The sequence below is a fragment of the Plutella xylostella genome, chromosome 8, assembly GCF_932276165.1.
Source record: "Plutella xylostella chromosome 8, ilPluXylo3.1, whole genome shotgun sequence".
Lineage (NCBI taxonomy): Eukaryota > Metazoa > Arthropoda > Insecta > Lepidoptera > Plutellidae > Plutella > Plutella xylostella.
This window is the reverse complement of record NC_063988.1, coordinates 1,531,954-1,546,883: the sequence shown is the minus strand read 5'-3', so window position 1 is coordinate 1,546,883 and position 14,930 is coordinate 1,531,954. Positions and strand designations below refer to the sequence as shown.

The 14,930-nt window shown below is 40.2% G+C and overlaps 2 protein-coding genes across 3 annotated transcripts in view; one reads left to right on the top strand and one right to left on the bottom strand.

Moving 5' to 3' along the window:
* The window catches only part of LOC105385986 (formin-like protein), a 70,626-nt gene extending 57,389 nt beyond the window's left edge, over positions 1-13,237 (top strand). The window contains exons 9-18 of one of the 2 annotated variants that reach the window (XM_048622813.1): positions 840-968; positions 2,879-2,990; positions 3,267-3,622; positions 4,098-4,293; positions 5,090-5,662; positions 6,062-6,225; positions 6,728-6,832; positions 7,433-7,531; positions 9,603-9,715; positions 11,302-11,437. In XM_048622813.1, the coding sequence (XP_048478770.1) occupies positions 840-968; positions 2,879-2,990; positions 3,267-3,622; positions 4,098-4,293; positions 5,090-5,662; positions 6,062-6,225; positions 6,728-6,832; positions 7,433-7,531; positions 9,603-9,683 (1,815 nt within the window). In that variant the 3' untranslated portion in view covers positions 9,684-9,715; positions 11,302-11,437. Of the gene's footprint in view, positions 1-839; positions 969-2,878; positions 2,991-3,266; positions 3,623-4,097; positions 4,294-5,089; positions 5,663-6,061; positions 6,226-6,727; positions 6,833-7,432; positions 7,532-9,602; positions 9,716-11,301 lie in introns of both variants that reach the window. The other variant, XM_048622812.1, reaches the window with a different exon arrangement.
* Positions 13,228-14,238, bottom strand: LOC105392028 (phosphopantothenoylcysteine decarboxylase). Its single transcript, XM_011563615.3, has 3 exons — positions 14,061-14,238; positions 13,742-13,945; positions 13,228-13,570 (listed from the first exon to the last, which is right to left on the bottom strand). Exons 1-3 carry the CDS (start codon positions 14,163-14,165, stop codon positions 13,316-13,318), a joined length of 564 nt encoding a protein of 187 aa, XP_011561917.3. The 5' UTR covers positions 14,166-14,238; the 3' UTR covers positions 13,228-13,315.
* Positions 14,239-14,930: the final 692 nt, after the last annotated feature.

The following is a 14,930-nucleotide window of genomic DNA, read 5'->3' as shown; positions in this document are numbered from 1 at the left end:
CAATATAGTTCAAACACAAAGCACTAGAGTGCGTCTAGGATTTGCCACCGTAGTGAAATAATTAGCCATACAGAATAGCTTCATCGCTGACTGAATAGATTGTATCGGATGTACATGTATAATAATAATAAATAATACTTAATATGTCAGCGTGCTATGGAAAGGGCTATGTTAGGCGTGTCCCTGCGAGATAGGATTCGTAATGAAGAAATCCGCAGGAGAACTAAAGTTACCGACATAGCCAAAAGGATTAGCACGCTGAAGTGGCAATGGGCTGGCCACGTAGCCCGCAGAGCCGACGACCGCTGGAGTACAAAGGTTCTGGAGTGGAGACCCCGTGTCGGCAAACGGCGTGTCGGTCGCCCCCCAACCCGTTGGTCTGATGATCTGCGGAAGGTAGCGGGAAGCCGCTGGATGCAGATGGCGGGTGACCGTTTGGGGTGGCGATCGTTAGGAGGCCTATGTCCAACAGTGGACTACAGAAGGCTGAGAGAGAGAGAGACTTAATATGTGTGGACATTTCACATACGGCCACCCGACCTAAAACTAGGCAGAGTCTGTAAAATGGGTATCGGACAGCTGATATATCTACACAAATAAGACGATAGATACATATTAAAGATAAATATCAATACCAAGACCCGATTACAAATATCTGTCTTTAAACAAATATCTGCCCCAGCCGGGAATCGAACCCGGGACCTTCGCCATAGCAGTCAGGGCCACAAACCGCTACACCATTCGACCGTCAATATAAATAATATTGATATGTATGTACTCGTAGACTGGGAATTATTCTGCATAATACTTTATCTACCATTACCTATATTTCTTTGCAGGCGCACGAGCGGCTGGCGGCTATAGAGCGCGAGGCCATCGCGAAACTAGCCACTCTCGAGTCGGAGCTGGCGCAGGTGAAGCACGAGCGCGACCAGCTCGCCGAGGCGAGGAGACAGGTCGTGGAGGAGGTGAGCTGTATAAATTATAAAGGGTGTTGCTAAAGTGGTATAATTATAATTATAATAAGCTGAAATGCGGTGATTAACCTCTGCTAAATTTTTCAAGAGCTGAGCTTTTTCAACTTCTTGAACTATTTTGATTCTACGACATTTGGAAATTCATGAAAAACAACCAAAGTAAAAAAATCACGTGTCCAAGTTATGTGCATATCTTACTTACTTACTTATTCCCAATCTCCGCTGGGGAGCAAAGGGCCGAAGTGAAGCGCCGCCATTCTTTACGATCTTGGGCCAGCTCAGAGACATCCGCCCAAGACATCCCCGCCTGGCCCATTTCCTTTTTCACAGAGCGCTGCCATGTCTCTCGCGGTCTGCCGAGTCTTCGTTTACCGCCCTCGGGGTGCCATGTCAGCGCTTCCTTTGGGACGTCTTCAGTACGCCTTAGAACGTGTCCTATCCATCTCCATTTGCGTTCTTTTACGGTTTCTGCTACAGGTTTTTGATGTGTTCTGCGCCAAAGTTCCTCGTTGGAGACAAAGTCAAACCAACGGATCCCTAGGATACTGCGTAAGCATCTGTTTACGAAAACCTGTAGCTTGTTCGTGGTTTGAACCGTTTTCTTCCAAGTTTCGCAACCGTAGAGGAGAACGGTCTTTACGCACGCGTTGAACAGGCGGATCTTGGTTTGGAGACGGAATGCGGAAGACCTCCACACTGGGCTTAACATGGCAAAAGCTCCACGGGCTTTGTTGATGCGGTTGCCGATATCCTCGTCAGTTCCACCATTTGGTGTGATTTTGCTTCCCAGGTAGGTGAAGGTGTCAACATCTTCAATTGATTGGCCGTTGATTTTAAATGGAGTACGGTCCGCAGTCATTACTCGCATTGACTTTGTCTTTTCTCTGTTGACATGCATGCCCACTCGGTTACCCAAATGGACGAGGTCATTGAGTTTCCTTTGCATATCAGCGCTATTTTCGGAGAAAAGACAAAGATCGTCCGCAAAAGCGAGATACTCCAGAGATGTTCCATCGGACCAATCCAAACCTCCTTTGCCATTCTGCTCCATCATATCCAAAATTACTTCGGTAATCATGATGAAGAGTAGTGGGGATAACATGCAGCCCTGCTTGACGCCAATATTGGGTCTTATTGGTTCGCTCAGCTTCCCTTCGTGGATTACTTGGCAAGTGTAGCCATTGTAGGCTTCTTTAATAAGGTTTCGCATTTTATTCGGAACGTGAAAATATTTCAGCGTATCCCATATCGCTGACTGGTGTACCCTATCAAAGGCCTTCTCAAAATCCACAAATGTCAGGAAAAGGGCCTTTTGCCACTCTGTTGATGCTTCCAGAATTATGCGGAGTGTGTTGATTTGGTCCGGGCAATTTCTTCCCCTGCGGAATCCTGCCTGTTCACTCCTAAGATGTTCATCTACCCGGTTTTGGATTCTGTAGAGGATGATGGCATTCAGTATCTTGGACACTATAGGCAGTAATGTGATCCCTCGCCAGTTTCTGCAGTCACTTAGGTCACCCTTCTTTGGGAGTTTAACGATTGCCCCCTTCTTCCACTCCTCGGGTATCTTCTCTGTCTCCCAAATCTTTTCGAGGACTGGTTTCAGGATGCCTACTGTTGCAAGCGGATCGGCTTTGAGCATTTCCGCTGAAATATTATCGAGTCCTGGTGCCTTGTGACTCTTGAGCTTCTTTACCGCAGCTAATATTTCAGCTATGGAAGGTGGACTAGCGTCGAAGTCTATATTTTGAATGTGCATATCTGGTAGGTTTAAATTCTCTTTCCAAATTCCGAATCGCGTTGACCCACTGCGATTGATGCTGATAGATTCATGATGTAGATTTTGCAACAACCCGTACATATTTGTATTCATAAACGACAATGCTATGCAATAATTGCAGGTATCAACCCTACGGAGGGCCCAACAAGACTCGCGCAACCGGCAGTCCATGCTGGAGTCCAAGGTGCAGGAGCTGGAGACGCTCACCAAGTCGCTGCCACGAGGCGCCTCCAGTGAGTATATACATATGTGTACTTCTTTATTAACAGTCAGTTATTCTAATAGATACAGTGGTCTATGGAGTGCCACGACGACGCTCTGACCCCGGCTTTCAGCGTCAAAATCAATATCTCCCTTGAATAACTTTCGGGCAGTTACTAAACTTGCATGGCATGCAACTTTGAAAGCAATTAAAGGCCGCGGGAATACCTGTATGTGTTCACGGAGGTGGACTATACAGTATCACAATTTCATACTGTTTCTAATTGTAACCCCATGTTCTGTTTCAGTGGGAGCAATATCCTCCATCTGCAACGGAAACGGAACCACCAACGGCACCACAACCACCAACGGACCAGCCACCCCTACAAAAACCTCCACCCACCACACAAACAGCCTTCCCAACGGCGACCACAAACCCGCCCCTACTCCGCCAGCTAAACCCACCCCGCCCCCCGCGCCCCCTCCGTTAGCACCCCCGCCGCCGCCGTTAGCGCCCCCGCCTCCTCCGTTAGCGCCCCCAGCACCGCCCGCCCCCGGACTCATGATGCCCCCTATGCACACCGACGCGATGACGATAAAGAGGAAGGTGGACACGAAGTATAAACTGCCGACGCTTAATTGGATAGCCCTGAAGCCTACTCAGGTTAGTTTTATCATTATAATAAGACTGTTGCGTTATTTGTAAGAGGCATATGACCAATTTAATTGTCTACGTTTCTTAGACAATTAAATTGGTCATATGCCTCTTACAAATAACGCAACAACGCTCTATCCTTGGCTACCTGTCTATGATCTTCGGTCCCGCTGACTGGAGTAGCGTAGGAGACGCTATACTTCTGCTTTTTCGTGGTCAGCACTCTAGAAACTGATTACCCCAACAATAATTACTTGTTCTGTAGATAGAACCAGCCCAACGCCTCGTCATCTTGCAGATTTTAATGGCTTTGTTGATAATCTTATAGACTATTTTTATACAAACTCTCCAATACTTCCGATATTGACAGTGTGAGATGCGTCATTGTTAGGACCAATAGCGACGCAGTAGAACAATTTCAATACTCGTTTGACTTAATTTTTTAAACTATAGTCCTCTAAATAATAACAATAACCCTTCCCAGGTCCGCGGCACAATATTCAACGAGCTCGACGAGGAGCGGCCGCGCGCGCGCATCAACTTCGCCGAGTTCGAGGAGACCTTCCGCATCGGGGGAGCCCCCGCCCCCGCCCCCGACCCCCTCGCCAGCTACCCCTCCAAGCGGTTCCGGAAACACGATACCACGTCGCTGTTGGATCATACCAGGCTTAGGAATATAGGTGGGCTATGTAAAAGGCAAGAAAAAAGCCTACTTGAGTTATGTTTTACCTGGTCCATAAATACTGCACGATCCAGAAGCATACGAGGTTACAGAATATATGTGTATAGTGTTAGTGCATTAAAAGAGCGTGTATAGTGACGTATAGATGGCGAATTCGCCCCGGCCCCCGACCCCATCGCGAGCTACCCCTCCAAGCGGTTCCGGAAACATGATACCACGTCGCTGTTGGACCACACCAGGCTTAGGAATATAGGTAAGGACTGGTAGTGACTGTCGTGGACGGGAAGAAAAACGCACATACGAGTATTCGGGACACGTTTTACTTGGTCCATAAATACTCCATGATCCATACGAGGCTTAGGAATATGTTAGTGAATAGGGATGCATGTAAGGAGCGTCGAGTGACGTATCGGAGGCGCCCCCGCCCCGGCCCCCGACCCCCTCGCGAGCTACCCCTCCAAGCGGTTCCGGAAACACGATACCTCGTCGCTATTGGACCATACCAGGCTTAGGAATATAGGTAACTAACTATCTTCGTTTTACCTTTTCCATAAATACTCCATGATTCATACGAGGCTTAGGAATATAGGTGTGTAGTGTTAGTGAATAGGGGTGCATGAAAGGAGCGTCCTCGAGTGACGTATTGGATACGGTACGTATCGGGGGATGGATGCAAATAATAAATATACATAGGTGCATATAATTATTACTATTAAAATAACATGGTTGTGAGTGTAAAATATGAAGTTGTAATTTTGGCGTATAGTCATTTAAATTATTTATTCTTGTTACAGCAATCTCAAGAAGAAAACTGGACACGCCCGTCGAGAAAGTGATCGCGGCCGTCAACAACCTCGACCTCAAACAGTTGCCGCTAGAGAGCGTCGAGATCCTGCAACGCATGGTGCCCACTGAAGCAGAACAAAAGGCTTACAAGGAATACGTGGCGGAGAAGAAACCCATCAACCAACTCACAGAGGAAGATAAATTCCTCCTACAACTCACCAAAGTGGAAAGAATATCGGCGAAGCTATCCATAATGAGTTACATGGGCAATTTCTTCGATAATATCCACTTGATTACGCCGCAAATCCACGCGATTATATCCGGGTCGTCGTCTGTTAAATCATCGCAAAAGTTAAGGAATGTTCTAGAGATAATTCTGGCTTTTGGCAACTACATGAATAGTAGTAAGCGCGGGCCGGCCTACGGGTTCAAATTACAGTCGTTGGATACACTCATGGATACGAAGTCGACGGACAAGAGGGTGTCGCTACTGCATTATATCGTGGGGACGATTCGGCAGAACTTTCCCGAGTTGATCAACTTTGACGCTGAACTGCTTTATATTGATAAGGCTGCTCAAGGTAATACTTTTGTTAACGTGTTATTAGTTGTCATTTACCTACTATCTAAATTGGACATGCATGTTGGTAATGATGTAGTATATGGAAATAATATTTTATCGGTAAAATCAAATCTGGTGTTAAAGATATATTCCTTGGTTTATAATTTAGATTTTATATATTTTTTGTGTTATGTGGCATCTACTAGTATCAATTGAGTAGAAACACTCGTATTGAAATCTGTTATTACCTATATTGTTTTGACTTCTAACTTCTCATCATCGTCATTTAAAATATCATCAAATGGAAAATATCACCACCATCAGCCAACAGGCTCATAGGCCTCTGCCAAGATCTGCCACCTCACTTTTCCCGGAATTTTTTCATTTCACAAAAAAAACTGTAATCTTCTCTCCCCAGTGTCCCTAGAGAACGTGGTGTGCGACGTGTCAGAACTAGAACGCGGGATGGAGGCGGTGCGGCGCGAGGCCGAACTGCGCGGCCACAGCGTGGTGCTGCGGGACTTCACGCACAACGCACAGGACAAGCTGCGCCGCCTGCGCACCGAGACCAAGCACGCGCAGGTGAGAGAGAGAGAGAGAGAGAGAGAGAGAGAGAGAGAGAGAGAGAGAGAGTGGTGCTGCGGGACTTCACGCACAACGCACAGGACAAGCTGCGCCGCCTGCGCACCGAGACCAAGCACGCGCAGGTGAGAGAGAGAGAGAGAGAGAGATACAAAGGAAGAAGATAGCTATAGAGGATGGTGCTACTCTCAACTCCGGCTGTCCACTCTTGGTGACAGAGAGCGTTTAGTATTGACGAACCTGTGCGTTGGGGTCTTGTGTGTATTGATACGCAAAGTGTGTGGATTGGATACTGCATGGATATTGCAGACATTTTAATTAAAATTTAATACTTATGTGCTGTTGCTGTAAATTTAATTCCATGGAAACTAATTGTTTCCTGTTTGTTTTCTATTTACATACCCTATAGTTACTGTTACTATCTGACGCAGTGCGGACATTTGCGGTTTTTCACTTATTTAAAAAAAAGATTCTATTGTAACAAAATCTTTTTATTCGTCAGGACTCGTTCGCGTCCTGCGTGGAGTACTTCGGCGAGGAGGCGCCGCGCGGGGCCGACGCCAACGCCTTCTTCTCACTGTTGGTGAGATTCACCAGGGCCTTCAAGGTAAACTAACCTTAATAAGGTTGTCTTGAAAAAATCGCTTTAAGCGATAAGACCGCCATTTTTGTACATAGTTTATAGTATTTAAGTTATGTAAGTTTCTTTTATGTGTGTGTGTACAAATAAAGAATATTCTATTCTATTCTATTCTCTAACCTTAAGATTTACCTGATTTTAAAAAATAAACGTTTTTTATAGTAACTAAAAACACGTGAACTAACCCCCTTATTCATAAAAAAGTTACTGGACGGATTAGCTATTGAACTGTTTTGTCACTCTCTGTCAAAGAACAAATTGTTCTCTGTCAGAGAGGGACAGAACAGTTCAATAGTTAATCCGTTCAGTAACTTTTTTATGAATAAGGGGGTAAGTTTCTACAGACTCAATAAAACAAACGCAAATTTTCAAAACTATAGAAGAAAAGTTGTTCAAAATGGCCTCCCGAATCACTACTTCCTTTCGGATAGCCATACCCTTTTTCCAACGACTGCTTACTCGTATTAAAAACCCATATTTATCTTCTAACTTATATAAAATAATTATGTATGTACTACATTTTAGCTTATATTAATAAAACTCACACACCGTATTTATGTAATTCAGCAAGCGGACATGGAGAACGAGCAGCGGCGGCGGCTGGAGGCGGCCAACAACGCCGAGCAGGACCCCGCCAAGAGCAAACACTCGCAGAAGAAACAACAGGTAATGCGTAAAACTACAGCTTCATGTTTTACACTCGTCGCCGTCGGCTAAAACTATACCGACATATTTTACACTCGTGGTCGACGCTGTAACTGTACCTGCATTATTTTACGCTCATGGCCGTCTGGTCGGATTATACAAATGACAATGGGCAGATTGGGACCACCCTCCAATAGCATTAAGACTAACATCGTTGGATAGATCTTGTCAATAGGAATAACTTTTGCTATGACAGCTTTGTTGTCACAGTTGTCCGTTCAGAGATATATGACTTATAAGTTCCGATACTCGTCAGTTCATCTTAGTGCTATTGGAAGCTGGACCACCCTCCAATAGCAGTAAGACTAACGTCGTTGGATAGGTCTTGTCAATAGGAATAACTTTTGCTTTGACAGCTTTGTTGTCACAGTCGTCCGTTCAGAGATATATGGCATATAAGTTCCGATAGGGGGTTAATTCAATATTTTCTTGGGAAGAAAAATAATAGCACTGGTGGTCCAGCCTCTAATAGCAGTAAGATGAACTGACGAGTATCGGAACTTATATAAGTCATATATCTCTGAACGGACAACTGTGACAACAAAGCTGTCAAAGCAAAAGTTATTCCTATTGACAAGACCTGTCCAACGACGTTAGTCTTACCGCTATTGGAGGGTGGTCCAGCCTCCAATAGCAGTAAGATGAACTGACGAGTATCGGAACTTATAAGTCATATATCTCTGAACGGACAACTGTGACAACAAAGCTGTCAAAGCAAAAGTTATTCCTATTGACAAGACCTATCCAACGACGTTAGTCTTACTGCTATTGGAGGGTGGTCCAGCCTCCAATAGCAGTAAGATGAACTGACGAGTATCGGAACTTATATAAGTCATATATCTCTGAACGGACAACTGTGACAACAAAGCTGTCAAACCAAAAGTTATTCCTATTGACAAGACCTGTCCAACGACGTTAGTCTTACTGCTATTGGAGGATGGTCCAGCCTCCAATAGCAGTAAGATGAACTGACGAGTATCGGAACTTATAAGTCATATATCTCTGAACGGACAACTAGCAACTGTGACAACAAAGCTGTCAAAGCAAAAGTTATTCCTATTGACAAGACCTATCCAACCACGTTAGTCTTACTGCTATTGGAGGGTGGTCCCAGCTCCCATATATTTTTGCCCATCCTCTTTTATGAATATGAATGAAAGACGTGGTCGTCCACCAAAACCACATCTAGATATTTCGCACTCATCAACAACGGTAATTTTACATAAATGTCCAAATTCGAATTCTCTAGTTTACTATCCATGTAGCATTTGACTAAATGCTACGGATGGGATGACTATCCCAATGGTTTCATGAAAAGATGAAATCACATAAATATTCATGATATGTTTGTTATTAATTGGCAACAATTTCTACAAGTCAACTTTGTTTGACACTAAGAAAATCTTATAAATATGAATGAACATTTTGTACCATATTTACTTTATTGGTTGCGATGTAACAGTTTTGTTTTTGCTTGTTGCTACTGCTTCTTGTCGAATGAAGACTGATTTTGTAGTTTTTGATGCATTCTCTCATTGTGTATCCTCGTTTCATGTAGTTTTTTACTAATTTATTTATTTTTCTTCATATTTGTACTTTGAATATGGTTTAACAGTTTCATAAAGATATTACTATTTTAACTTCTATAAAACAATGACAAGGTATGGCCAACAATCAATGGACTATAACGCTTGTAGATTTAGCTTAAACTAATACCGATAATATCTTTATGTAATTGTAAAAAAAAGATTTGGTGATGGTTAAAAAACTATTTACTATCATCTATGGTTTATCACTTATGAGCAAATGAGGTTTTTTGGGCATATAATTATGAAATGTGTTATAGTGTTTTATATGTAAATCGTTACATTAACACTGCTATTGATGCCGTCACATTATAAAGTATAGACCTTAGAAGTATAGACAGCATCATATTTGTTTCCAAAACCTGCATAAACTTCATCATAATATGCCTAAAAGTTCCGAAACACCCAGTATAGTCGGTGATGGTAAACCAGCCCCTGTCTAACAGAGGTTTAACTACGCGGTCGTCAACGCGGGCCTCTTGCAACAACACCTATCAGAGCTAAGACACGACTTTAGCCGAACATAGCCGATCGACCCCGAACGGTCTAACCCGCAGGCGTAAGTCCACAACACTTCCTAACGGGGCCTATTTCATGAGTGGGCTGTACTAAGATACTAACCTTCAAGGGTTTTCGCTTGACAAGTACAGGAAAGTTTAGTTGTTAATCGGTATGTGTTGTGTGCTAATTTGTGCCGATTAATAATTTTACTTATCGTCAGTTGTAATGAATGAGGTACCGAAGAACAAAATAATATAAGTGAAAAAGTTATACTTCCTCAATTATTGCTACTGACGATACGTACTTGTTCAAGTGTGAATCGAAATTTCTGTGTGATAACCTTTAGTTGGGGAGCATGTTGTTTGATCACCAGTTATGCAGTCTGAGGTTTTTTAAACCACAGATTAAGAGGGGTTGCCAATTATGAAAATGAAAAAGTATATTTGATCCAAGGTTTATAAGAATGATAAGAAACAAGAGATCATATTAAGTTGTATAAATTCAGTTGAACAATGTTAAAAAATCACGTAACATTATGTTCGTCAATATAACAAGCATGCTTTAGGTGTTTTGCGAAAATAGGCCCCAAGTGTGAATAAAATAGCCATGCGTGTTGAAACATAATCCCATCAACAGCACTCCTATACATATGTACATCCATCTCGCACCATGAATAATATCCAACCTGAAAGTAGTTCTAGAATCTAAAGTTAGCATTTGTAATGGAAAATAGTTCTATCTGTTTCAAAGAGTGGGTTACAGAATAAGTAAGAGTTTTGTTTGCGTTTTACGATCGGGGTGTAGATGTAGACTAACCCCTTATTCATAGAAAAGGTACATAACGTTTGAACTATTGAACTGTTCTCTCTCTGCCAAAGAACAATTTATTCTAAAACAATAGCTAAAATTACCTATAACTTTATGAATAAAGGAGTAAGGCTCCAGATATTTTAATGGACAATTTAATACATATAATATTTAATTATAAAGACTATCATAATTATCTATGTATTTAATAATTATTGATAATGTGTAATATTTAAGATGTTGTTTCCTTGTTGTGCCGCACCGCCACCGCATGGAATGTGCCAGGAGTCTTGCGTACTATATTAATGTAACTAATTATAATATGCATGTACTGTGAGTGTGACACGACTCAAAGGGTCCATATAATACATGCTGAAAAAATATATAATAACCTTTGAGGCGTGCCGTACTAGAGCTATTATGTACTGTGTATATCATTTTTTAGCCTGAAATATAAAGCAATATATTTTTTAATACTCTTATAATATCGTACGTAATAAAAGGCGCATGAATGTTTTATTCAGATTATTCTATTCACTATTTTTGTATCTGTTTTATCAATAATTGGCTTTATTAATTAGAATTCCTTTAAAATAATAGAGAATAATATTATTAGAGCGTTCTTGAGTAGCTGGTTATAGAAAATATTTTATTATAATATATTATCTTCTGTTATAATAATTATTATTATGAATGTAGGTAGATAGACTTGGTACTATAAGATAGTCTTATCCTTACATTTAAAATTTTAGTAGTGTGAGAACCCTTAGTATTTTGTCCTCATTCCTGTCATCATCATTAGCTAACACAGTCTAACTCTATGTCCGCTACCCGCAGGAGGCCGTCATCAACGAGCTGAAAACGAAATCGCAAGTCGGCGAGAAAAAACTCCTCCACCAAGACGAAGTTTACAACGGAGCGCTAGAGGACATCCTGCACGGACTGCGCAGCGAGCCGTACCGCCGAGCAGACGCCGTGCGCCGCTCCCACCGCCGCCGCATCAACTCGCACCGCCTCTCCAAGGGACTCGACGAACTGGACGTATGATACGAACCCCCCTCCGGCCAAACACCGGAAAAACAAAGGAGGAAAGACCTGGAAATGGTGCACACCAAACACTCGCTGTCGCTGCACAAAATAGCGGAGCCGGATGACGAGTTCAAAGGTTGTACAACTAAGCACAAGTCTAGGAGCAGTTATAGGGTCGCCCCGGTTGAGTGCGAGGTGGAGGGCGGCTGTGAATTGATCAAGTCCACCTATGACGTCATTACGAAGTATACCCGAGCCGTCTTCGACAAGCAAAGCGAAACCGTCGTCTAATGTGCCTCATTTTTGTGTCGGCACGTTTTACACTCGTGTTTTGAAACTGCAGTGTAAAATGTGTATCGATGAATTTTTACGCCTATTTATTCATTCCACGCCTATAACGCACACTATTTTGCTAAAAATTATATACAATTACTTTTTTTTACAAAAGCTTTTGGAATTATTAATGAATATACTATAGTCCCGCTAGATAAGTATTATGGCCTTGGTAATAATAGACGCACACGTTCGAACGTAATTTTTAAAATTTAAGCGTAGGTTTAATATTGTATCAGTGTCCTTACTGCATTTAAACAATACAAAGTGTCTTTCATATAAACGAAGTAGAGTAAAATTATAACGCATTTATACATTTCTATGGTATTATTATTGGTATGATAATAAAAATTGTGATGTCTATACAAATTAATAAGAAAACGAATACCGACCATGACGCATACATTGCCACTAAGTATAAAAATTGCATAGGTTAAGTTTTGAATGATCTGTTAGCATTTAAAAATACCGGAACAAAATGAAGCACAGCTATGCACAATGATAAAATTTTACCGTTATTCATTTCAGTTTTGCATCTTTTGGTTTATTATATTCAGTTGTAAATATTTTCGAATAAAATTTTATGTCTGTTGCATTTTGTAATGCATACATTATTTCTATATTACTATGTAAATATATTTTATATAATATCTATGGTAAACTCTCAAGATGCTTGAGGCAACATTTGTAAAATAATTTTTAAGTGTATAAAGCAATAAGAAGTGATATAGGTTTTACATTGTATCCGGATTTTGTACTGTTATGGAATGTATAATTTTTATATGATGATATTTAATTTGAATTTTTAATATATTTTAATTTGGTTTTATCAGATTTATTACTGAACTTGAAAATGTTTTATGTAGGTGCTAATTACGCTACCACCGTTTTACTTACTTTAAAAAGACAGCATATAATACGAGGTTCTCTCTCAAACTGTACAAAATAACAATAATGCAGGAAAACTACAATATTTTCTGTCTGTACTAAGCTGCACATTATTGTATTATATTATGTTCTTTTACATAAATAATATTCTTTAATATAAAGATATTTTTACACTAGTATAAGAAAATGCAGGTTTGTTACTTTTCTACCAAGCTTTCTTAAAGCATGGTGGAATAAAGAGAGGGAATTAATTGATGAAGGAATTTTGAATAATCCAAACTATTGTGTAAAAGTGTCTTTATGAAACTTTGTAAGATTCATGTATAGTAAGTTATGTTTTGAAAGTTAATAAGTATTTAAGTTTTGTAGATTATCTAATGACGTTTTGTGTATAGTGTATGTGATTGATTTAATATTACAATAAAGTTCGAAGGTATAATGTAATCAGTTATGTTACGATATTGCATGTATGTTAGCATTAGAACAGTATTCAGTGATGCAATAAACCATTCATAATCAGAAATTTTATACTTTTATTATTTATTTCAACAAATGTAAATAACAATATCACAGAAATATAATTTAACAATAATTAGGTTTATCACCAGTTCATCATCATCAAAACATTGTTGACAATGTTATCGACTTCCTCCATAGCTCCTACTCCGGTGTCTCCACACATCAGCAGTTTGCTAATAGGTGGTATCTCAGTGTGACCCCATTGCTTCAGTACTGCTATCTGCTGAGCAGTGACAGGATGCTGCCACATCCGTGTGTTCATTGCCGGACAGAATATCAGGGGCTTGGACATGTCCCACGCCCGTGTTGTGCAAGTAACCAAGTTGTCACAGATGCCCTGAAAATTGCACTAGATTAATCATCAACCTTTATATGTAGGTTACAAATACCAAGTACAATCATTGGCAGATGATAATTCAATGATTGAAGGTCAAGACCACTGCTTTGCAATCTTAGAAATAATCATATTTATGTAGACCTGTGGGGTACATTGATAAAATTGATATACCTGTGCCATCTTAGCTAGAGTGTTGGCATCGAGTGGTGCTATGAGCATGACGTCAGCCCATTTCCCCAGGTCTATGTGAAGGACTGGGTCTCCTCTGTTTTTCCAAGCATCCCATTCTGAGGTATCATCATACATAGTTACATTTGTGGGTAAATCTTTGGGATCAAAGAAGTGTTTAGCTTTTTCTGTCACTATTAGTTTAACCTGAAATCAAAATAAGGTGTTATGATTAGTAGTAGTACCTACCTAGGTCAACGTGCTAGTTACTTAGTTTGGATTCCTATACTTTTAGAAAGTAATATGTAAACAACTTTATAACCTCAACATTTCCACTGTTCACCAGTTTCTCTGCAAGTAAAGGAATTTTAAGAGCTGCCACGCTTCCTGTTGCTACTAACAATATTTTACGTCGATTATTATCCATTATTTACGCTGAATTTAAGATGAAGTGTAAACAAAACAAAATAACTTGCGAGTTGCGAATTCCAAAATATTTGCAAAATATTCAATTGTTTGACGTTGACAGTATTTTGACAGTTCAGAAGATAAAACAGCTGACTACTCGGCCTTAGAACAAGTAGGTACTACTAGGTCTATTTTTTCTATAAACTTTGCTTCTCCTCAAGGAACATAAATACTTCTCTAATGAGAAGATTCTTTTTCAGGGTGAAAAATCAATAAAACATGTTAAATATTATTAAGGGTGAATTCGTCCAAACATCACGTTACACGAGAATAACTATACCGGAATTAAAATTATACGCGAGTAAATATCTAGGATAAGTACATTTGCATTCTACCAAGTTATACCATGATTAAATTGAATGAACGAGGAACGAAACTGTAATGCAACTAAAATAAAAATAGCTGCGTTTCAAAGCATGCAATAGAAATGACATGCCAACTTAGTTTGAATGGATTATTTTATTTTATTTTATTTTATTTATTAGCGAAACAAACAGCAATGTACAAGGGAAAATTATCACAGAATAACTTACAACTATAAATTGCCAATTATATGCTTCGACTATACACCAAAAATATTAGCTTAAATTAGTATAGTTTAAAAATTCAAGAATAGCATAAAATTCACAATTAATACAAAGGATTATAAAAGTATGAAATTGTTTATGTTTTAATATTTTATTCGCTGTTGTTATTCTGAGACTTTGCCTTTTAACGTACTTTT